The 23893-nt window shown below is 50.5% G+C and overlaps 4 protein-coding genes across 11 annotated transcripts; 3 read left to right on the forward strand and 1 right to left on the reverse strand.

The window, feature by feature from the left end:
• Positions 1–1031: 1031 nt before the first annotated feature.
• Positions 1032–15907, forward strand: LOC6618698 (protein unc-80 homolog). Of its 8 annotated transcripts, none has more exons than XM_032721583.1 (29): positions 1032–1316; positions 2018–2272; positions 2927–2953; positions 3245–3265; positions 3324–3656; positions 3712–4011; positions 4067–4204; positions 4258–4571; positions 4638–4837; positions 4902–5083; positions 5264–5376; positions 5613–5630; positions 5926–6061; positions 6181–6616; positions 6681–6878; positions 7218–7560; positions 7617–7722; positions 7779–8396; positions 8456–9188; positions 9304–9441; positions 9500–9798; positions 9856–10034; positions 10090–10663; positions 10751–11308; positions 11365–12618; positions 12674–14131; positions 14520–14688; positions 14749–15413; positions 15475–15907. In XM_032721583.1, exons 2-29 carry the CDS (start codon positions 2027–2029, stop codon positions 15706–15708), a joined length of 9990 nt encoding a protein of 3329 aa, XP_032577474.1. In that variant the 5' UTR covers positions 1032–1316; positions 2018–2026; the 3' UTR covers positions 15709–15907. The 8 variants fall into 8 exon arrangements, with proteins under 8 accessions (XP_032577474.1, XP_032577475.1, XP_032577476.1 ...); XM_032721582.1 differs by having other exon boundaries at positions 1033–1316; positions 5917–6061; positions 14758–15413; XM_032721584.1 differs by lacking the exon at positions 5613–5630 and having other exon boundaries at positions 5917–6061.
• Positions 15908–16317: 410 nt separating this feature from the next.
• On the forward strand, positions 16318–17822 carry LOC6618699 (hydroxysteroid dehydrogenase-like protein 2). The gene has a single exon (XM_002042922.2). It carries the CDS (start codon positions 16482–16484, stop codon positions 17721–17723), a length of 1242 nt encoding a protein of 413 aa, XP_002042958.1. The 5' UTR covers positions 16318–16481; the 3' UTR covers positions 17724–17822.
• A 243-nt stretch (positions 17823–18065) lies between these two features.
• Positions 18066–18894, forward strand: LOC6618700. The gene is made up of 2 exons (XM_002042923.2): positions 18066–18269; positions 18343–18894. The coding sequence occupies exons 1-2, from the start codon at positions 18249–18251 to the stop codon at positions 18793–18795; spliced, it is 474 nt and encodes a 157-aa protein (XP_002042959.1). The 5' UTR covers positions 18066–18248; the 3' UTR covers positions 18796–18894.
• Positions 18895–19082: 188 nt separating this feature from the next.
• Positions 19083–20845, reverse strand: LOC6618701 (E3 ubiquitin-protein ligase RING1). Its single transcript, XM_002042924.2, has 2 exons — positions 19492–20845; positions 19083–19432 (listed from the first exon to the last, which is right to left on the reverse strand). Exons 1-2 carry the CDS (start codon positions 20749–20751, stop codon positions 19388–19390), a joined length of 1305 nt encoding a protein of 434 aa, XP_002042960.1. The 5' UTR covers positions 20752–20845; the 3' UTR covers positions 19083–19387.
• Positions 20846–23893: the final 3048 nt, after the last annotated feature.

Here is a 23893-nt window from a genome sequence, read left to right on the forward strand (position 1 = left end):
ATTTATAAAAACTATGACACAGATACACGAAGCGTATTCGGAGCAAAAATGTACAGCAACAACTGAATGCTCGAATTGTTTGCATAGGTAAATGGGTGGTGGTAGGTATATAATGACCGATCAAGCCTGAAGGGTAAGCGAGGTGCTTAAAAGGCGGCAAATCTGGCAAGGAAGTGGCAATTAAGCCAAGCAGGCCATTGACTTTGCCGGCACATCCATTTCCATGCACCCATGTCCTTGACATTCTATGTCAATGTACATGTACACACGTACGTGCCATCGGACAGGCCCTCCTTTGACCCAGTTTTGAGCCCAGCTGTGTGCCCAACTTCCGGCTGTTGCTCATCAGACCCACTCTCTGGGCTGTCCTGTCTCTCAATCCATTGAGCCCTCGGCTCGGCTTTTGGCCGCGCAGCCTCCCTGGCTGTGTTATTGTTTACTCCTTGGGGCACCACCTGTTGTCAAGCGGGTAACTGGTGCATGAGTATTTAGGCCGATTTGGTCCTTGATTGAACAGCTGCTATCAGCAGCCGATTGTTGCCACGAATCTGCGCAGATTAATGTGCGCAAGTCATTGATAAATAGCCCCTGGAGACTGAAATCGTGTGCTTGTATTTATAGAACTTATTTATGTAAACAACTTTTACACTAAGGGCTGTTTTGTGCTGGTAATCAAGTTATTTAAAATAAATATAATATATACAAAGAACTTAGGAAGAACTTAGCAAGGATAAAGCAAAGTGTGCTTAGTCAGGTAAAAGATTAATTAATGAACAAAGGCGAGAGATTTAATTTCCACTCAAGTCCGATAGGGACAGTGACTTATGTTTGGCCATTACTACTTTAATACCACACTATTTATTCGCAGTCGCACCCCAGAGACTCGTACTAATGGCCACCCCACGGCGTATACGCAATGCCCACCCTCAGGCATTTGTTATCATTGATAAGTGTGCTTCGCAAACAGGGTGTCCCGATGTGCGAGTGTGTTATGGCATGCCATAACAAGTGCAAGGACACCCCTTACACGGAGAGCAGCCTTTTTGCCCGTCCATTCAGTGCGTACACTTAATACTGAGTGCGGGTGGTGGCACGACTCTCTGCGTTTGTGTGTGCTTCTCGGCAAAATATCCTGTATACGCACTGCTGGCCTGCTGCTGTCGGCATTGGAAACGATGGCAAACGGAGGACGCGGCCGGCTGAGAGGAAAACAACGACGGGGAGCTCAGAGCTCGTCAGTTAACGACGCTTGTCTCAGTTGCATCCGAACGCTCCAGCAGTAAACGTTATCCTAAACTGGCTACGCGCAAATCAAGGTAAGCCCTTGCAGAATTACAAAAAAAAAACTGGCTGGACAGCAGGAAAAAGGGCAAAAAAAAACGGAAAAATACACAAATTGAAATCAAACAAAAAGTGCTTCAGGGAGCCCGTGCGGGCGCCAGCCCAGGAAAAGGTCCTGCAATTAGTGACGACTGTCCAAGGAGCCCAGCCCAGTTGGTTGAAGTGATGGCCAGAAGCGATTTCCGCTGGGTGCGGCACCAATCAAGCGAATCGTTGGCCACATTTGATTTGAGTGTGTGCTAAGTGCCAAACAATTGACGGAGCGACGGCAATTAATCGCGGAAAAGTGAAATTTTCCACAATCCCAGCTCGGGTTATATAAGTCTGTGAAAATTTTTGCCCCAAATTAGCATGTATACCAGAAACCCAGTTCTGTATCTATAACCCAGTCGCCTCGTTCTCGCCGCTGATGCGGAGTCTGCGTTCTGCGCAGCGTCCCAGGACCGAAATCTTGGTCGGTTTTTCGGCAGCGGGGGAGTGCCGTGATGGCACTGACCTAGTCGCTGGGAAAAACAAAGTGGAAATCAACAGGAGCAGCGTGTTGGTCCTGCGCACGCAAACACCTGTTGCACATATGCTAATGGCGCAATGCCCCAACCCGTCTTGGTTTTATGAATGGGGCTCGGCACAGCCAGCTGTTGCACACCATTTGATTTGTGTCCTTGTGCCATTCCAGCTGGCCACCATGGTGACCAATGCCGCGGGGACAGCCGCAACGGGAGGAGCAACAAGCAACACTACCAACAACAACAACCTGCAGACGAACAACAACAGCCATGGGGCGAACAACAACAACGATGACTTTGACTTTGACCAGGACAGTGGACTGCAGGACCTCGGCTTGCCGGTGTCCGTGCAAACATTCCTGTGGCGCCAAATAGCGCCCTTCATCCGACCCAAGCTGGGCAAGCTGCACGAGTCTACCTGTCTGGTGAGTTTGGCCAGGGCCTGCCAACAACATTTAAGTGAATTGCCAAAGATAGAAAACGAAAAGAGCTAAGATGGCCAAGAACCATTTGAGGAACCATTTCCCCCACACAAATGGGTGCTGTATATTCGCTATGCGTGTTTGTTGTAAGGATGGACTGTGTAACATACCGAAACCCAAATCGATTGGCATTCAGATTGGTGCAAGCAATTCGTATTGAAGCCCAGAAATTGTGTTCAATGTCTTCTACTTTTGATTTCACTCCGACAAAATCATGGAAAATCGGAAGCCAAATTTGAGACTTAACTTTGATGTTTGATGTTTTATATACTTTCCTGCATTCGATTTATATTTTTTCTTTAACAACTACTAACACGGCCACCTTCCTCCACAAACTGAACAACAGACCTGTCTTTCATTTGCACCAGGCCACCAGGAAAAGTTTCATACCAATAAGAACATAGTTTTATTGCCCACCCATAAAAGTATGCTCCACTTTTTGCCTAGCTTAATGTAGGCTTGGAAACTTTTCCTGCGCTTGTGTGTAGTACATTCAGTATGCTTTATACACAACCCAACTAAAATCACAACTACAATGACAAACTGTACAAATTAACATTGTAAAATCTTTCGCAATTTGTCTGAATCTGAATGTAGTTTTGTCAACATGCACCGGGACACCATGTAAGTTATAAATGTTTGTAGTAGCGATAACCCCTTCTTTTCCAAAGCTTGTTTTCTCAATGTTTAACCAGAATCATATTATAAGCAAAATATGTGTAATATTGAGGTTAAAAGCTTTATTTGATTTCCTTTATATTGTATATGTTAAATGTTTTATGTGCCTATGTTTAAGATTGGTTTTTTGTCTGAAGACCCCTTTGTTTTGCTGTAATCTTGGTAGCTTTAAACCATATCTACTTTAAATGTTTTATTATAAAATGAACAATTTCTTATCATACCTACGATGTTCAGGAGTCAAAGGAAGCCTGCAAGGTGAGTGTTTCAAGCTTAATAGGTTTCTAGTTTAATATTAATGAACTCCACTTTGTAGTCCTTTGAGAAAGTGCTTGTGCAGAACATCCAGTTCGGCCTGTCACCACCCCTCACGAAGGGCTTGGGTGTGATTCCCCGATGGCGTCTGTTGCAAGGAGCTCTGCCACATGTTATGCACGCCTGTGCCGCTCTGCTCTACAATCGCGTCAAGGACATGCAGGCCATTGGTCCTGTGGAGACCAAGCTGCTCTACACCATGCAGTGGATTCTGCTGTACGCCGCCGAGGAATGTGCCGATGATGAAGGCGGCGAGGACCTGGGCTTGGGAGATGCGACGGAACCCAAGTCGAAGTCCATTGATCAGTACTTGTTTTCTGTACCAACTATTACGGTATGTTAAACCCAAGTTAATATAGACATACTTATTTAATACCCCTCCCTTTCAGCTCTTTGTGTACCTATTTGCACCTATTATACACCACCTAAAGGAATCGGATTTCCAGAACTTTCGCCTGGAGAATGGCATTAAGCTCTGGCAGGGAATGTGGGACAATCGAGCACCCGGTGCTCCATGCTTTACAGCTCCCGTAAAGCCCAAGGCTCGAAACCTGCTGTGTGCACCCACTCCGAAAGGATCCACGGATGTTTTCCCCGCCCGGAAACACTCACTCAGTGCGGATGCCATGTCGCCCAAGGCGGATTCGCCACAGAGCGGTATCTCAGATTATGGAAGGCAGGACGAGGAGGTATGTTTATACAAAATCTACAAAAATAATTGTTTTTAACTTTTCCCGAATCTAGGGTTCCTGGGTTTCTTCGCCCAAGGAGTTCGCCTTTCCCGAAACCATACCAGAAGAAGCCTCCAGCGTGGAGGATGAACGTGTGGTCATATTTAGGCTGCCTTCGGCGCCACAACTAATGGATAACTCATTCTTTACGGTAAGTTCATAAATTATGTCCGTAAGAAACTGCTAAAGTATGTTTTCAATTAGGCCGATGCCAGTCTGCTGCAACAGCAACAATCCCAGAGTCGTCGAGGAAGTCGCCAGTCAATGAACTCCCGGGACAAGGATAAAGTGCCCTCCACCAAGTTCGAGTTTGATCAGCAGGAACTCATGCGCGGTGCCTCGATGAAGGAGAAGCGCAGTGCATCCATCGAAAAGGAGACGGACTCGGATAAGTCGGAAAGTATCAAGGCGGATGTATCCGCGGCCACTTTCCTGGACGTGGCTGTGCTCCGCTGCCTCTTCATCTCGCATTGGCAGGAGGAGGGCATCTTCTGGAGCCTGCAGTATCTATACAATCGGTGGGACTTTAAAATAACTTACTAATATAACATGTAAAACTTACCTAGTTGCCATTCCTAATTCAGACTCAGTGACATTGGTGAGGAGGCGGCCATCACCTTGAATCAACCTCGCAAGCGCTCGAACTCTTTGCCCATACCGCAAATTGAGATCTCACTGTACCAGGGACCCGGCAGCAATAGTCGGGATAGTCCAGGCAGTTCTGTGGTTAAGGATTACATTGAAATACCCGATCCATCGCCCACTGTGACAGCCTGTGTGGCAGGTGAGTTATAAGTTCGGCCGGTTTCATTACCCCTTTTGATTTATACTTTTATCCAAATCTTTAGAAGAACCTCAAAGTGCGCCAAGCACCACGGAAAGACGCGGCAGTGAGAAGAAGAAACGCGTTAAGATGGCCGATCTTCGGGCTTTCGTGGAGACAAAGATGTTCTCGAAGTCGGAGAAGAATTTGGAAAAAGTAGGGCTCGATACAAACTCAGCCAACGGCAAGACACCACTGCAACATGCAGTAAGCGGAGCAAAAACCTATGTTTAATGTTCTTAAGTGTTTCTGCCTGGCGCCCGCTTATAATCCCCACATAAATGTTACATTCTAAATGGTGTTTGTTTGGCTTGAGAGTTTAATGTTATCTAAATGTGCGCATGTTCATACTGATCGATAGTAATATTGTTCTATCCTGTCATATAGGAGTACCATCGCAGCCTGGACACGGGTGAGAAGAAGCTATCGCGATCTGCCTCGATGATAAGTCGCGAGCCAGCCAGTAACTTGATCAAGGGCAAGTCCATGCCCAGTCTCAGGTAAATCTAAATCCCGGAGCTAGCCAAAATCCATAGAATACGACAGACTCTCAATCAGGCCTCTGACACCAGAACCAAGAACACACATGCCATAGACACCATATACAGGTGACACTTCCAAACGATTCTCGAAATTCCACACTCTTCAGAGACTCATTCTTTGCTCTCGTGCTATATGCTAATGCTATATCTTCTATAACCTATGCCTTGTACTACTTTCTCCGATGAACAACCAGCTGTCTGCTTGATAGCGGGTGAGTTTCGGCCTACCAAGAACCTAACTGACAACGATTTGCATTTCGAACTCCAAGAACCACACTCTATGCTTTATGTGCTCTAAGCCCACAATGGTTTTCCCCTTTTCACCACCTCTTGTATGCTACCCTTTTGGCAGCTGTCCAAGTCTGTTTCTTTCTCACCTTTTACCCCACTTTCACCTGGCTATCCCCCCAATAACCCCTGTATCCTCAGCTTGCCGCACGCCGTTTTTTGACTAATGCCACACACACGCTTTCTCGCACGTATCCTACAAAATACAAGATTTTACAGATACATTGAGCCACCCAAGGCCCCAAGGCCATCGCAGGCCACCTGTCCGCGTTCCACGGCCTTCTATCCCCGGAATCCCATCATTACGGTTACGGAGCACACGCCCACACCTTCGCCCGATTACATGAAGCGTCAGGTGAGCCATTATCATTGTTATGATTACGACTTGGTCCATAAAGTTTGTCCTTCGCAAAATAAGTTCCCACTCAAGATATGATAATGAACTACGGCTAAAACCCAATTATTTCTCTACAGGGCTCCATCGACTCCCAGCTGGATGCCTTGAGTAATGGCGGCAGTATGGCTGGCATGACTGGAAACGGTGGTGGCAATGGTAGCACTGGCATGGGCAGCACCACCACCCGTTACCGTGGTCAAATGCTGCGCTCCCACACGGATTCCCACATCGATTACACGGGCGTGGATGAGTCGGAGGCGCCGGGCTCCTCCTTTTATATAACTCGCGATGGCGGCATTGACTACGAGATAATCCTGCTGGCCATCAGCAATGTTTTCAAGCGGGATCCGGCACAGGTTTGCTCACTCCGAGTCTTGGAAGCGGGTCTGAACATCTGCGAGCTGCTGATTGAAATGGGTGTGCTCAAACTGGGCGAGCATGCCCACGAGATCTCGATGAGTATAACGAGGAGAGCTCTGCAGGTCCTGGGATGCCCACACGGATGCAATGATGGTAGGTTGACACTAGCTTTATATGTACTCCAATGATATATTGATGATATTTAACATACTTCTAGGTGTTCGGGGGCCACCTGCTGACTTCCTGCGCAACCAGTGCCAGAAGATCCTGTCGAGAATGTTGCGTCAGGCTGGTCAAAGGACCAAGCGCTTTATGCAGGAGATGGTGAAGACTTCACCGCTGCCGGAACTCATCGACTACTTCCATGCCTTCCTGGCCTTCTGCGTGGATCCCAGCTCCCTGCTGTCGCCACTGAGTAAGTGTTAACTTAGTTGCTGGCCAGATGCTAGACCGCAAATGCTGGGCTTGGATGCCAACCAATTGTAGGCGCACCAAATCCCCCATTTAATAATCGATCCAACCAGACTTATGAGTTCCATTGGCCATTTTGAGTTGGGCTTCCCTTTGATTCGACTTTTGATTTGCTCTTCCGGCCGGAATCCGCATCCCCCATGCTGTTTGTGGTTCTATTTTCCCATTATGCATGCCGAGAATTTTGCTAATGCTTTTGAGTTGTCCCTTCCGATTCTTTACTGTCACCACCAACACGTTGTATATATATATATATGTATGTATGTATGAAATGATGCAATAGCTCATAAACGTCAGAGTGGATTTAAAAATGCTAACACCGATATTGGCGGCGTACCAGGTCAGGGCGGCTATTCGACCAATTTTAGCGGCGGCATGAGCGGCGGTGCCGAGGCCCAGGTGGTTGGAGCGGTCTTCAAGCCGCTGGTCAGCCGCTTTGTGGAGGCCAGCAAGGATCTGAAGGGTCCGGAGAACATAGCCCTCTACGGTGACATCCGGCAGCTGGTCACCTATGTGAAGGGCGCCCACGGCGGTCCGTTTCGACTGGTGGCCCTCAGTGGCATCCTCGCCGTCACTCCGAGGCCACACAAAAAGGGTCCTTCGGCGCAGACCACTCGTGTGATCAGGTGAGTAACCAAAATCAAATAGCAGGAGGATTATTGATCTAAATCCCATATTGCAGACACATTCCGCAGGCCAATGCAAATCAGAGTCTGCAAAACGACGACAACCGTTCCCAGCGACGTCTTCTCCTGAAGAAACGCAGCACTTCGTCCGCCTGCGCCGTGGTGAGAAGAAACCCTAAATCTCAATCTGAAGCTCATCCCCGCCTCCTATATTTCAGAGCCTGCTGGAGACGGAGGCTTGCGAGGAGCACTACAAGACCAGCCAGTCGCCACTGAGCAACTTCCGGCGCAGGACGACTGGGGTGCGACCCACGTTGACTCCGCGGCACAGCGAACGCGCCCTGTTGTCCGACTCCACGTCCAGCTCGGAACGCAATTCGCTGGGACGGCTCAGCGGCTTGGTGCGCTGGTTCCGCGGCACGCCCAAGGAGGCATCGTCCATCGATCTGGAGATCGGGTCGCTCAACCCGGAGATCTCCTCCACTTTCATGCGGCACGCCTCGCTGAAGATCCAGCGCGGCCGGTCGAGCGATGGCATTGGGCGGTCCATTCAGCGCGCCAAGCGACGCGTCGAGCGGCGGCTGAACCGTTTCGGCGGCATTGTGAAGGGCAAGAAGAAGGTGGGCGGCATCGAGGAGACGGCGGACTTTAGTCGCCGCAGCTCCTCGGACATGTGCGACGGTCCGCGGGAGTCGGAGGTGGTCATCCTCAAGGAGCGCAAGCTGGTGCCCACCGAACCGGTGCGCGTGGGCATGCTTCGGCTTTCCTTTCTGCTGGAGACCTGTGCCCCCGGCTCCTTTCCCGATCCCCAGCTGGTGGCCGCCGTTCTGGATCTGGTCAGTACATATCTTACCTCATAGGGAGTCTCTTTCTTAAAATCCGTTTTGTTCTGCAGCCACAAGCTCCCCTCGTGGCTAGGGCCACCTTCCTGCTGGAGTGCGCCCACTTTGTCCACCTGTGCAACAAGGGTCAGTGGCCCGCCTGGATGAAGCAGAACGTGGGCAGCTACCGGGCCTCGGGCGCAAACATCAATCTCAATCAGATGAAGCAGCAGGTGAGCCAAACGAGCGCCAGGCGCACCCACATCCTGCAGCGGGCAGCCGGGAAGATGTTCCACCAGTGGGCAGAGATGGTGGGAGCCAGGCTGGAGGAAATTCTGTTCACGGAGCGACTGCAGTACGAAGCGGTCAATGCGAGTCTCACGGATCCCGAGAAGCAGCGCGAATTGCTTCAGCAGGACGAGGAGGAGGACTTCCTGGACGAAACATCAGTCAATCCGCACGGCAATGATTGCCCGCACTCCTTGAAGCTGATCGCCTGTGTGCTGCTCTTCGAGATTACGGCGTTTTTGCGGGACACCTACCTGATGCTACCAAAGACATCCAAGCTGATCCATCGCGACAAGCCGGCGCCCTGGGAGAAGGTTTACCGCGAGGCCAATCGGCGCTGGTCCATGGCCCTCAGCTCCATGGGTCACTCGCAGACCTCCGCCCAGAGCCTGCAGTCGATAGCAGCCGGGAACGATGGCGCCGGCCAGTCGGAGCGAAAGATATCCTTCGTACTCCACGAACCGGACAATGAATCAGAGAACAGCAGCAACACAACGCTGACCAAGGAGGGTGAAGAAGGTAACATCTACAAACTATATATTATATATATATATATATTATATTATTATATTATATATTATATTATTATATTATATATATTATATATATTATATATATATACTATTACTCCTAGCTCGTCGACCCACTGCATCGGCTGTACGACCATTCCTGCTGAGACGAGGCACTGCAACCACAACGGGAGGATCCTTCAAGCGTCGCTCACTGAAGCTTCGCCGCAACACCAAGGACAGCAAGGATATCGAAACCGACTGTACGTAAAACCTATAGCTTATTTTATTATTATCTTAAACTTATCTTAATACCTTCAGTCAATATGCAATCACGTCGCAAGGTTTCCTCGCTCTCCGATCGCAGTGACACCTCGGAGCAGGGCATGATCAGTGGTGGCGAGGAATCACCGGGAATTCTGAGCGACGATCAGCAGCCGGAGTCACCAACGGACTCGAATGAAAACGATGATACGGCCAAGAATATGCCGTGGCTAAAGGCAATCATCGATCTTATGTCCAGCTATAACTACTACTGCACCCACAAAGGATATTGCCATCCATTTTGCTATAAGCGACACATGAGATCCTGCACTCGTTTGGTCAAAGCCACCAGAAAGGTAGGAGGTCCTTGACAGAAGTGAAACTTTAGTTAAAAACATATTACTACTTGCTAGGTCTATGGCGAGGAGTTTGGATTCACCTTCGATGCAGACCATCCGAATGTGGAGCCCACTATCATCACCTCCAGTAAGCCACATACTTCTCGAGCTCGCTCCACTAGAAAAGTATCGGAGCAGAGTTCCACTCAGACATCTCCGTCCAAGCGAAAGGATAGTTTGTCACGCAAAGATCGGTAGGTAGTATTCATATGTTACCCAAAAACATATATAATATATACGTGCTCACAGGATAAGTGATGATCCTGATCTGGAAATGGCGGAGAAGTTGGCCAAAGCTTTCCGACAGGAGAAGGAAAAGAAGATGCAGGAGGAACCACCCATCCTGAAGTTTATCCGCATTCACATACGTAACTTGTTCCATTTTCCACTGGCCACCTTGCTAAAGGGTGCAGTTGTGCTCACCGAGGAGATGGTCATCGAGGCTATGCCCGCCGCTTGGGAACTCCTCCTAGAGACTAATCACGATACGGCCACCTCAAGTGCCGCCGTATTTCTGATGGGTTCGGTAAAGGCGCAGAACTTTGCCTTCGACATCATGCAGAGGGCTTTGAAGCACAAGGATCCGGACATAAGGATTGGAGCCATTCAGCGCTATCTGGTGTTGTGGAAGTGTCGTTTCCATGTCTGGCCTCGAATGGAGGAGAATGCGCACGATGTGACCTTCAAGGTGCCACCGGGTGGCATCGAGTTCACTCTACCTTCGCCCAAGATTGGCATTGAAAGTCTGCCGGTGGTGGATCCACCATGGATGCCAGTCCAGCAGACAAAGGACATGGACGTAACCCTGAACCAAGATAGACATGTGAGTGAGAAGGCCGCGGAGACCCTGGGTTATGTACTGGTCGGGAGGGTATCTTTGTTTATGGTCTAATGCATTTTTGTCTTTCAGCGATCCTTGGTCACCGCAACCAAGAGTCGCAAGATGCAACAGACCGAGGCCATCCGAAATGCCCTGCGCCAGCAGAGGGACAAGCAGCGGGCGGAGCGCCACAGCTTCCTGATCACCATGATACCCATAAGTCAACAGGCCTCCCATGAGCCCGGAATGGAGAAGCTGGAGGACCATGAGATCGAGGAGGACCTTGATGGCACCCGCATGTCATCGCACCTGCACCACGCCCACTCTCTCTTCCCATCCGTTCTCTGCTCCTCCGTAATGCAGATCGTTGGCTGCCTGGACGATGCCGCCATTGGATCGGATGGCAATGCGGTATATGAGATTGCCTACCAGGTGATCTGGGTTTGCTTGGTGGAGGAGTCAGCTCTGTTTCTGCGCTATGTCTTTGAGCGGCTGACTCGCGACCGCCAGGATCAGATGTTCAAGCTCCTGCGACACCTCATCCGATTCGTGCCCCGTCTGCCCCAACAGGCGGCATTTGCGCTCTACAACTCGATTATAGGATACATCATGTTCTACGTTAGATCTTCCAACGAATTGAAGCAAGAGGTGGGTACTGCAATTCATGATCATAAATAGATTACTCAAGAAACCTCTCTTCCTAGCTCGTTGGCTCTGCTTTATCTGTGCTGTGGATGGTGGTGCACTCGGTGCACGGAATTATGTTCAAGGATCTAAAGCAGATTCTGCGGAAGGAGCAGTGCGATGCATCCATCCTTCTAACTGCCAATGTGCCCGCTGCCAAAAAGATTGTTGTCCACGGACCAGCGGATGATGACTACAACATACCCTCTCAGTTTCCCGTCCAGGAGGATACTCTTTTTTGCCAGTTGCTCAAGGAGGCCTTGGATTACTATCCCATCGATGAGAAGAACACCAATCACTACTGTCTAGTAGACTATAAGAGCAGTAAAATTCTCAATCCCAACTGGTACATCCGTGATCTGTACTTCTTCAAGAGATCTCAATACCCTGAGGTACGTCTGATGCTTATGCGTCCTGAGGAGTCCTTCCTGGCACTCCAGAAGCAGGAGCTTACCAAGAAGTTTGTGGAGATCGGAAAGGTTCACCTGACATGGGCTATTCTAAAGAACGTGGACATGGTGGTGCAGCGGGTGGTGTTCCTGCACGAGGAGCTGATGAAGCTGCCCTCCTTTCCGCGCAAGGCACTCGAGGTGGATCTGGATCTGCACCATGGTGGCGAGTACGGAAAGGTGCTGCTCGGGTTGGACGTCCTGCACAAGTTCATGTGGGTGCGACTGATCGCCCGCATGTTCGAGGCCATGGCTGGGAATTTCGCCTACTCAGCGGACATCCAACTCTTTCTGAACGTCCTTTCCGGCGCCTCCATTCTGCACGCCGAAGATTCGTGCATCATGCGCTATGTGATGGCAACCTTCATCAACGCCGCCTTCAACTTCAAGAACATCTTCTCCACGAACGGATACTTCATGATTATGCCCACCCTGCTGCAAGTCTATTCCCTGCATCAGACGAACAAGCTCATTACCACCACCATTGAGTATGCGGTAAAGCAGTTCTATCTGCTCAACCGGAAGCCGTTTATTCTGCAAATGTTTGGTTCCGTTTCCGCCATTCTCGATACGGATGAGGATGGTACGTACGGAGAAGCCCACAAGGTGCAGTCGAGCTGTCTGTTCAACCTGCTACTCAGTCTCGAGGATCCCTCGCCGGATCCTCTAAACATAGCGGAGCTGGTCAAGGAACCCAAGCCCCTCAAGGCCATCGATTTTTGTTACCATGACGAGGATGACGACGTGACCGTTTTGGACTGCATTACCTTATGTGTGATGGTCGTCTCCTACTCCGCAGAGAGTACACGAGGATACCAAATGCTAGTGAGTCCCTACTTTTGATCTATATATAAATCCTACTTACCATTGATCCTTATAGATAATTTTGGAGGCCATTCTGCCCTGCTATCTGCAACAGATCCAATCGCCCAGCTATATTCCGCTGCAGGGAAAGTCTGAGCGAGATATAATCCTCCAGCTGGCGGTGGCCATTCGCACCATGGTGCACAACTGCGAGGGTCTGGCCAAGAGCTACAATGGACCCTATCGGAACAGTCCGGAGCACAAGGGCTCCTCGCAGCGCAACTGCAGCCGGGGTCCTCCCTGTTCACCCGGCCTGGACTTTGAAGAGGAAACGCATCCCAAGTACATGACCGATGCTCGCACCAAGAACATGATGGACTCTGCCGAGGATTCCGAAATGATACGCACCGAGTACCGAAGACCACGTGACGTGTTGCTCTCCGTGGTGGCCGATTTCCTTACGAAATCCACCGTGCGTCTGGCAGAGCTGGCCAAGAAGATGCCCAGTGATACGAAACCCACAGAGGTTCTGGACGCCAAGTGTCACATTCGTCTGGCGGACATCGCGCATTCCTTGCTAAAGGTGTCGCCCTATGATCCGGAGTCCATGGCCTGTCGGGGTCTGCAACGTTATATGCAGGCGGTTTTGCCCCGGGCGGAGTGGTCCAACGATACATTGCGCAACGCACTGGTAACCATTCTACGGCGCATCGACAAGGTGTTCCTCAAGATCTCAAAGAAGCCATCGATCAGGAGGAATACGGACTGGGAGGCGGCCGCCGGACTGCTGAAGGGCATCCACGAGACGATCATACGGCACTCGTACGTGCTGCACTGGCAGCAGATGAAAACGCTCATCAGCACGGTGCAGAATCTGATCGTCAACGAGCCCGGCATTCCCGAGGGCGTCTCCAGCGCAGGAGCAGCGCTCATGTCTCAGAATCCGCCGGCCTTTTTCTGCTCGGCCGTGGTGCGTTTGGTGGCCCTGCAGGTGGTCAGCCCCGTGGACTGTTTCTCCCTGGTCCAGATATGCGGCGGGAGCGCCGAATTTGCCACGCAGGAAAAGGCCGAGGGCTTTCTAATGCATCTGATAATGCCACTGTGTCTGAAGGTTTGCTCGGGCCGCGGCGTTTCCGACGTGGGCGAGTTGAAGATGTCGGACGTTTCCTTCCTGCTGACTGCCGTGTTGAATGCGATGAGTCCGCCGGCGGGTCGTACCGGGCAGGCCGTGTCCCAGATCAACCGGGTGACCGGCGACCTACGCGCCGGCTCACTCACCTTCACCGGCAGTCGGGATGCCAAGCGCCCCGCCCGCATCTCCGGGTCCCTCTACCAGGCCGCCTTCTTAGCCCTGCGCATCGTGTGCATCTGCTTCGAGAGCCGGCTCTCCAACGAGTGGCCGCGCATCGTTCGGGTGATGAGGGATCTCGGCAGGCGCAACGAGGCTGCGCCGGATCTCTGGAGCTTTATGGAGTTTGTGGTCACCCACCGAACGCCCCTCTACATTGTCCTGCTGCCCTTCATTCTGCACAAGGTAAGAAATGGGGGGCCTTCGATATTCATTTCTACTTTGTTGACCCCAACGAGGGATTTTGCCTTGGGTGTATGGTCACTGCTGGTGACCCCAACCATATTAACCATCTTTGCAGTAATCGTGTTTAAAGGGATAAGGGATAAGTTGAGCTGAGAGTGGAGTGATGACTTATTGTGCCATGGGTAACATAAACCCAAGTTCCCCTTACCGAGTTACAAGTTCCTTTCTTGAGTAACTTACTATTATAATTTCTTATGGTGCATATTTGTAAACCGATTACAATATCATTTGATACCCTCAAGTAGTTTCCCGACCTGCACTTCAAAGCCCCACAACCATACTCCTAAACTAATCGAATCGAGCTACATTAACGATTGTTATCTTCCAGATCTCGCAACCACCCATTGGGGATCACGAGCGACACATGCAGTTTATCATCCGGGAGCGATTGCGCGGAACTCCGCCGCAGGGCGGGATTAAGTCTAAGGGAGCTCTGCTGCTGGAACTGGCCAGGGAGCTGCGGGACTTTCGCGACGAGCTGGAGGAGAAACGCTACGGTAAGTGGCCGGAGCGGACGGAATCGAAATCCTTGCGCCACACACCCACTCATGTTTCAGTCTCCACAGATCGCGAGAGTTCCGAGCAGAAGAAGAGCGACACACCGGCGGCAACTAGTGCGGCTGAAGCCCACAAGTCGCAGCAAAGACCTTCACTCATATCTATCTTCACAGGAACCACCACGGGCCAGGCCTCGCACTCCCACGTCTCCGCCGTGCCGATCGACTCGCGCAGCGGATCCGGCGGGATCTGCACGCCCAGCGACACGCTGTCGCAGCAGACGCTGCACCCGCCGCGGGAGTCGCTTTCGAGCAGCTCCACGGGCCGGGATCCGCACACGACGACCAGCGAGAGCCAGAGCGGCGAGGCGGACGCAGGATCGGCGCCCACGCTGGTGGGGGCCACGCCGAGCGGATCAGGACATGGATCGGGCGGCGGTATTGGTACCGGTGCCGCGTCCGCCGTGCCCTCGCATCTCTCGCATTCGCAGTCGTTACAGCAAGCTCCCTTTAAGGCCCAGCCGCCCAAGCTGCGCTTCGTTTCGTCCGTGGAGTTCCGGCACTCATCCGGGGAGACATCCACCACACCGCTCTCACCCGAGAGCCCGGCAGAGGACAGTTCCGGCGATCATACCCGTTCGCGCCTGCAGCGATCCAAGGCCGCCAGCCGGAAGACCTTTAGGCTTAAGCGCAGTCGCCTAACGCCCATGGAACCACCCAGCATTGTAAGTGACCCAGAGAGGCTTTAGCCCGTTAAATCCCCATACATATGTTTTTCACACTTAGGTCACCTCGCAAGAGGAACAGACCCCGCAGACGCAGGCAAAGACCCTGGGCGAGATTTCCTGGGACTCCGTTTCGCAGACATCCTCCACCTCCGGCTATCGGGACAACAACAGCCTGCAGACTGGCCTGCTCTCGCCGGATGGATCCTTGGGTGGGTTGACCCTGGGCCGCTCACCCTCGCAGCACTCGCTGTTAATGGTCTTCGAGGGACAGGACGAGGACACCCTCATTTAACAATCACAGAACGGCGACCGGGCCTACGAACTTTAAAACCCATATGGTTGCACTAACAGGAATTTGGAGTAGTTAAACATGCCGAAGGTAGTTGTTGGGCATTGAGTTTTATAGATGAATCGTTGTTTTCCATTGTGTGCCATTTTTGTATATGATAGGTAGTGTTAGAACTAATAAAAGTACTTGGTAGCCGTTCTAAGTCTTACTCGGGTTTTTTGATGGAATTTAAATTTGATAACATGGCTACCCTCACCTATCAACGGCTTATCGATAGGTACCGCCATTGGTCTCAACCCTAGAGATGGGATCACTTATCGTGTTTTCGAACATGTTTTCGGACAAAAAACATGATTTTGCTAGTTGTGAATTTATAAAAACTGATAATTATTAAAATATTTACTAGTAAAAATTGTTTTTTGGTTTTGTTTCTTGCAAATTATTTACGAATAAACTTTGAACATAAAAATTCACTGCTATCAGTGCGTTTATTTCAAATACATTTTTCAATTAAATATGGCAGTAGTTCGTGTCGAGTGCTGCCAGATTTTGGCAAGTCAAAGATGAAGGTTGCCACACCGGGGCACAGGCGAAGGCAGTGTGCGTGAGAGCGGCGAGTGTGTGTGCGTGCATGAAACTCGACGACTTGTTGTGTGGATCAAATCGGTTGAATCTGCACTTTGAACTTTCTCTTGGAATCTTCGATTCAGAGCACTGTCACCGTTACCAGTGGGAATCCAGATCTCAAGGCGAGCGGTCTTTAAACTTTGGACAGGATGATCAACACAGGAAAACTAGCAGGACGGACCCTATTCATCACGGGAGCCTCGCGCGGAATTGGCAAGGAGATTGCTCTAAAGGCGGCCCGCGATGGAGCCAACATTGTGGTGGCGGCCAAGACGGCGGAGCCGCATCCCAAGCTGCCGGGCACCATCTACTCGGCTGCGGAGGAGATCGAGAAGGCCGGCGGAAAGGCCTATCCCTGCGTGGTGGATGTGCGGGATGAGCAACAGGTGCGCAGCGCCGTGGAGGCCGCGGTGGCCAAGTTCGGTGGCATCGACATTGTGGTCAACAACGCCAGCGCCATCTCGCTGACCAACACCCCGGATACGGACATGAAGCGCTACGACCTGATGCACAACATCAATACTCGAGGCACCTTCCTGGTGTCCAAGGTGTGCCTGCCATACCTGAAGAAGAGCAACCACGCCCACATTCTTAACATCTCGCCGCCGCTGAGCATGAAGGCCAAGTGGTTTGGCCCCCATGTGGCCTACACCATGGCCAAGTACGGCATGTCCATGTGTGTGCTCGGCATGGCCGCGGAGTTCAAGGACCAGGGAATCTCCGTCAACGCTCTGTGGCCGCGCACTGCCATTCACACGGCGGCCATCGAGATGCTGACGGGTCCAGATTCCGCCCAGTGGTCACGCAAGCCGGAGATCATGGCCGATGCGGCCTACGCAATCCTGACCCGTGAGCCCAGGCAGTCCACAGGTCAGTTCTTTGTGGACGACGAGGTGCTGGAATCGGCGGGCATCACCGATCTCACTGACTACGCCTGCATCCGCGAGAACGCCGACAAGCTGATGGTGGACTTCTTCGTGGAGGAGAAGGGAGCTCCGGTAGAGAATGAAGCTGCGGCAGGAGATGCTGCAGCTGCTCCCGCAAGTGGAGGAGACGCCAAGATTCCGCAGCTGTTCCGGAAAATCGAATCTCTTCTCTCGCCCGAGATCGTCTCGAAGACGCAGGCTGTCTTCCAGTTCAACATCAGCGGCGCCGAGCAGGGCACCTGGTTCCTGGACCTGAAGAACGGCTCCGGATCCTGCGGTGCCGGAACGCCACCTGCCGTTCCCGACGCCACGCTCACCATGAACTCGAACAACTTCTTCGACATGTTCTCGGGTAAACTGAAGGCGGCCCCCGCCTACATGACCGGCAAGCTGAAGATCAGCGGCGACTTCCAGAAGGCTCTCAAGCTGGAGAAGCTAATGAAGGCGCTCAAGTCCAAGCTGTAGGTGCAATTGAGTGCAGACGTTTTTATTGTTTACAAGCGTTTCAGTTATGTATGTATGTATTTTCCTAATAAAGTATGAGATTCCTTAGAAATTCCAAAAGCCAGCGATTAATTGATGATCGAGTAGTAGTAATAGTTGGCATTGTGCGAGGTTCATGTGGGAACTTAACTTGAAGATTATTCATTGTTTAAATGTTGATTGTAAATGTAAATGTTTATTGTACCCAAGCAATAATTTATATTTTGGAATAGCGCGGGCTACAAGTTCGCAATTCAAACTCATTCAGACTGACCAGATCTAGTTCACCCAAGGCAATCGTTGTATTTTCGGCACACCTCCGCGCAATCACACTGCCCTAATTGTTGACCAATAAAATTCGTGGGTTAAAAATCGTGCCGGTCACAAGTAAAAAGCAAAACAATAGGAAGTAAGAGTAAACAAGGTGTGTCTCCACCTGTCGTCAAGTAAACATAATCCATAAAGAGATACACCCAAATCTAGAGGCAGATACACCAAACATTCGAAATGGCCAGCAGTTCGAGCAAGGTGAGTAGAAACAAGGAAAAGGTGGGCAAGGAAGTCACTTACTCATCATCGGACTTTTGTGTGCTATCGCTAGAACAAGACCCTGCAGCTGATAAGGTGCTTCTGCGGATGCAGTAACATGACTGTCGCCGAGGTGCGGAGGATCTACGTGCTGTCGAACAGTGTGCACGAGACGCTGCTGGATGCGGAGGCCACCAGACTGCTGCGCAAGTTCATGGAGACGAGGCGGTCCGGCGACAAGGACGAGGCCGAGCAGTACTTGGACATTTACGAGAAGTGCGCCGAGTTTCTGGCGGAGCATCAGCGCACCTTCACCCAGGACGAGGTGGACGAACTGGTCGATCTGGGCCTGCCCTACGACCTGGAGCAGGATCTCTCCAGGCGCATGCTCAGCGCCGATCGCACGGACATCGGCAGCGGGCTCTATCGCATCCAGAGCAAATGTCGCAACGAAATCGAGGGCAGCAGCGATTTTCGAGACTTCAGGGACGCCATCGCTGATAAGATGCGCCGGGTGCCAAAATGATATAGTCGGTGGAAATCGATGCTTTTGTGTGCACTGTGCAACGCCTACCAAAGTCACATGGTTACCTTTGGAGCACCGTACTTGACCCAGCTCCTATCTTTACCTTTCCCAGTGCCTTGGAGGCTTCCACAAGCGTCCAAGTGTATAGAAGACCGCAGTTTAGTCATAGTCATACAACGAAGAAACGGAAACCGTCCTCCTATCTCATTGTGGCTTCCGAGTCGTGCTAGAGCCTAAGCTCACCAAACATTCACATTCTACTAAACCCACAGATGAGCCACTCTTACTTAACTTAAAAAATATAGTTGTTTATATGCCTTGTAATGTTCTACGCACTAGGGAATAAAATAAATCTGATGCGGAATGCAACCGATACACATATGTATTGATTATTCGTAAAATATTGTTGACGAAGGAATATAGATTTGTGGACTTATAGCGAGGGATTCCGAAAACTCAATAAGGAAACCTTTTACTTACAATTAATTATATTTTGTGGTACATGAATGCTTTATATACGTGTTAAGCTCTACAGCTAGACATATTTCCATTTCAGAAATAAACGGCCTAAAACTAAAACGCTTCGTGCAGCTTAGGTTTTCTTCCACGAGTAATACATTTCCATGGGTTTGTTTACCTAAAAGCATACAGACATTAGAATGGAGACCGTGAAAAGCTGTGCTAGCGCAAACCCACCTTCCAGAATTTGTCGTTGACCTGGTGCAACGTCTGGTTGCCATTCAGGATGACCAACTGCTGTGGCTGTGGAGCGACGTAGATGCAGAAGTTGAGCACGCGACAGGCCTCTGGCAAATCGGCGCCCAGGTCGAGCGTGAGCCGCATGGCCAGATACTTGCTGAGATGATCGACGGTGGCATTGGCTGTGGTCTTGATGTAGCGCACACAGTTCTCCTTGAGCGCGCGTATGAGCTGGTTGTCCGCCGACATCTCCGTGGGATGGGGCTTGAAGACGAGCTCGATTTCATCGTTGATGCCCAGCTCGCCATTGCCCTCGCCCTCTGTGTCGATGTTGGAGTCACCCTCGGTGCGGCAGTCCATCTGTGAGTCCGACTCGGACTCCTCGGACCGCTCCGAAGTCAGCACCGACATGGCGCGCTTCGGCTTGGAGCTGCTAGAGTTAGAGGGCACCGGTGAGGGAGTGCTCCGCATCGAGGGCGGATTTGAAGCGTCGTCCACCTGCATCCGGGTGGCGGATGTGCTGGCGCCCGAGTTTGCCGACGAGGAGGGCGCCGCATTCGAGGCGCTCGTTATGGCCGATGCTGCCGATGTGCCCGAATGACCCGGATCTCGGTTCTCGCGATCAATGCTGTTGGTGTTGCTGTTACTATCATTGGAGGCTGTGTCGTGGACGTGCAATTGGTTGGAGGCATTGCGGCCCACAGCAGTGGGTGCACCAGGTGCAGGCGGAGCTGCGACATTGGCAGCACCATTTCCATTACCTCCTCCTCCACCACCACCACCGCCCTTGGTGCGGAATCTTTGTGGCCGGTTCTGGGACTGCAGCTTGATGCCCTCGTTGATGGAGTTGACCAGCGCCTGCTGCGACTGCGTCTGGTTGAACTTGGCCATCACCTTTTCCTGGATGGCCTCGTACTCCTCGCGACTGGGGTAGATCTTCGAGATGAGCAGGTCGAAGTTTGGATCGGCGCGTAGGGAGCGCTTGGAGACGAGCTTCTTGCGGCACGTGGGGCACTCCTTGTTGCCCGAGCGCAGGGCGGTCACAATGCAGTCGGAGCAGAAGCGATGCAGGCACTCCTTCGTCGTCATCGTCTTCTTCAGCATGTCCAGGCAGATGGGACACATCAGTTCGCTGTGGAGGCTCCGCGGGGACACTGCGATCTCCGTGCTGTCCGTGATCACCTCCTGCGGCTTGCGCTGCAGCTCGTACAGCGACAGCTCCCACGTTTTGTTTGGCGCCGGGTCCAGCGACGTCATTTTCAAACCAATTCTGAGGCTTTTCAATACACAAACACCACTTTTTACAAAATTTTCGCTAAGATTTTCCAAATTAGCTTGCAGTGTGACCGCACTTCTGTTGTTCAATAAACCACCACGGAGAAAAGCCTAACAACTAATGCAGTTGGTATTCTTTTTTGGTATTTTTCGATTTTAGTTCGTAGCTGGGCGCGAACACTTAAATTTTTTAGCACATAATTACTGCCCTTTGAGAACAACCCATTGTTTATTTAAAAATCTTAAAAATTGTAATGGTATTATCATAATTACGTCCACTTGAAACATTCCATTTATAATATCCGCACTAAACTTAAATAAATGATGAGTTTTAAAAAAGATGAGTTTTACGAGTTTTAAAACCAATCACAGGTTTTTCAAGACATTATTACCAACAATGTATTTTATTATTTAAAAAAAAAGTATGTCGAACCACGTGTTCAGAATCATTTTTAGTAGCAACACGTAGAACTGCATGGTTTTAAGCCCATTAGTTCTCATTTCTAAACTAGAAATAACAACTGTTTATACGTTTTGTTTTGTGATCCATGGTGAATAGACTGAGCCCCTGTGATTAATTTGGGGCCGCCAGATCCTTTTCGGTTGACACTGTGTCAACACCTCAATTTCCCCGATTTCTATGGGCTGTCAATCAAGGCGTCTGAAAGCATTTACCGGATCCAGCCAAATATGGCCTAATGCAGAACCGCCGTTAGCTAAATTGCAGCTGGATGGGATTGTCTGCAGTCGCAGTTGCACTTGGTGACGCCGTGTGGGGCCGTCGAGAATGCAGTCGGTAATTGAATTGGAGAATTAGAGAACCGCCGCCACACGGGAGTCACTCCTCCAGTCTGCATGCGATGACAATGACCCTTGAAGCTGAGCATTCCATTACTTTTGGATCGGCCAGCTCGCTTCGTTTCGGATCGGATCGGATCGGATCGCGTGCTCCCGTGGTTTCCCAGCCAAAAGGTTTTCCCTGGCTCACCTGTCACATTCGCTGAGCAATGCGCATGTGCGGCGGGAGTGACGTGGCAAATAAAATAAGCCATAGGCAAATGCCGCCGCCGTTTGAACGAGCGGTGAAATTGCTGGACATGCCTGGCATGGCCAACAAACAGTGAAAAAAGCGTGGAAAAAAACGTTGATAGACGAAACAAACAACCGTCGTCATTTCCCTGGGTGCAGGCGTTGCTACTTTCGAATTCCTCATTAGATCGCCCAGCTAATTATTGTGCTTGGTAGGCGTGGACGATTTTCGCTCACACCAAATTGCTGTCTCATGGCGGCCGTAATTGCAATACACATTTTTGACAATAAGTATCCGGCTTGAAGGACCACGTTTTAAATTTACTCTCCACACACTATACACCCTGAAATGAACCAAAGCTTACATTCCCTTTGGTCATGAACATGCTGGGAATTCTTTTCCAAGTGCAAGCATTTATGCCTACGCCCGGCAATTTTCAACTTATCGAGGTTATCCAACGCGGCACCTGACCAGCAGAGCCCACAGATCGAACAGATCCAACAGATCGAAGAGAACCAGCTGAATCACCTGGGCCACGGCACCACTTGAACTTGTGCACCCACACGACGCTTGCGGATCGGCGCTGTCCTCGATTCGCCGGGTTCACGACCCACATGGCTGCTGGCTCCCCAGAACCTGGCAGCTTTCTTGAATGATTCCCGCGCTTTTCCATCGGCCAACGTCTATTGACATTAATCATTTGCGGCCGCTTGCGGAAATTTGCAAGTACTTGGCAAAGCAGGTACTTCTGGGAAATGGAAATGATTGCCTCTCAGCACACTTTTTTATGGCAGCTTTATGGAAGGTGGTTTACTTTATGGCCACAAAGGCCACAGATTCCCATTCCAGCGGGCCTAAAGGCAAGCCAAAGTCTCACTCTTCCAAGTTCTAGGATTTCTGTCTTCGCTTTTTTTTTTTTGGCAACTCAATCTGCAGACCGGAAGGAAACAGACGCCATTTTGCCTACGTTGCCTGTTGTCTGCCATTTTGTTGTGATTTTCGCAAAGTTTTTGTCCCTTCATGTCTGCGAATTTGTGGCCATTGTTCGCAGTTAAAGTGAAAGTTGTGCTCTGATATAGAATTATAGAACGAGGAGCTGACCAGCTAAAAATTGCGAATGCCTAATTGAGCTTAACGAGCTGAACTCGAGGTGGGCGTGCACTTTGATGTTGGCTCTGCACTGGAAACAATTCTGAATCAAATTACAAAAAGGGCTATATATCAAATAAATATCGATTTGACATCATACAAGTTTTATAAAATGAAGAAAACAGCAACGGAACTTCCATTTAACTAGATTCTGCTTAGCTTTTTGATTTTCCCGCACATTTTTTTTTGCCTGCACCACTTAAAGCTGCCCCAAAATTGCTGTATGAGTGGACCGCAACATGCCACTTAGCCCCAAACTGGCCATCGATGATAGGTATGGGTATGGTCATGGCATGAGCATGGGAGTTACGAATTCCAGGCCACATCCAGACAGTTAGAATGTCACCCACACACTCAAACACGCGAACACTGGCCACCTGGAATTGCAATTGCAATTGCAATCTGTTAACTTGTCCAAAACAAAGGCTGCCACTTGCAAAAGAAAGGCCAAAAGCAAAACCAATGCCACTCATAGCCAACAATTGACAATAACAAGCAGGCGGCGGCGTCCACCCAATTTCCAACCCAATCCGCTGAAGTGCCGGAGTTCTGAAGTGGCTCGGCCCATGCAACATCATCGATAACAACCACTGAAACAGCAGCCGCACAATTGGAGTTCTCCAATTGCCCACTGTCCAAATATTGCCAGAGATGCCGGGAACGTAGCGCATTGTTTGCTCGTTATTATGGACGTGGCTCCTGATGGGAACCTGACCTGGGATTCGGACTGGGACTGGGATGGGATTGGGTTGGGCAGAGCGGGTTCTTTTGTCTTTGACCGCGCACATACCATAAATAAATCTCAATTAAACTGCAACCCCTTTGCACGGGGGCGTTTCCCATGAACGATGGACCACTGTACCATCCTGGTAATCAATCAGCGGAGCAGCGGGCTACTCCCAAGCTTCCATGGGATGTCACAGATGTCTCCGCACATTCACACCC

Source organism: Drosophila sechellia, chromosome 3R, assembly GCF_004382195.2.
Source record: "Drosophila sechellia strain sech25 chromosome 3R, ASM438219v1, whole genome shotgun sequence".
NCBI classification, from domain to species: Eukaryota; Metazoa; Arthropoda; class Insecta; order Diptera; family Drosophilidae; genus Drosophila; species Drosophila sechellia.

Coding starts and splice junctions, on each gene's coding strand:
- LOC6618698 (XM_032721581.1), top strand. CDS start 2,027: ATGGTGACCAATGCCGCGGGGACAGCCGCAACGGGAGGAGCAACAAGC. Junction 10,664..10,750: donor CCCTGAACCAAGATAGACAT/GTGAGTGAGAAG, acceptor TTTGTCTTTCAG/CGATCCTTGGTCACCGCAAC. Junction 14,132..14,519: donor TGCCCTTCATTCTGCACAAG/GTAAGAAATGGG, acceptor GTTATCTTCCAG/ATCTCGCAACCACCCATTGG.
- LOC6618699 (XM_002042922.2), top strand. CDS start 16,482: ATGATCAACACAGGAAAACTAGCAGGACGGACCCTATTCATCACGGGA.
- LOC6618700 (XM_002042923.2), top strand. CDS start 18,249: ATGGCCAGCAGTTCGAGCAAG. Junction 18,270..18,342: donor TGGCCAGCAGTTCGAGCAAG/GTGAGTAGAAAC, acceptor TGCTATCGCTAG/AACAAGACCCTGCAGCTGAT.
- LOC6618701 (XM_002042924.2), bottom strand. CDS start 20,751: ATGACGTCGCTGGACCCGGCGCCAAACAAAACGTGGGAGCTGTCGCTG. Junction 19,433..19,491: donor TCAACGACAAATTCTGGAAG/GTGGGTTTGCGC, acceptor GTATGCTTTTAG/GTAAACAAACCCATGGAAAT.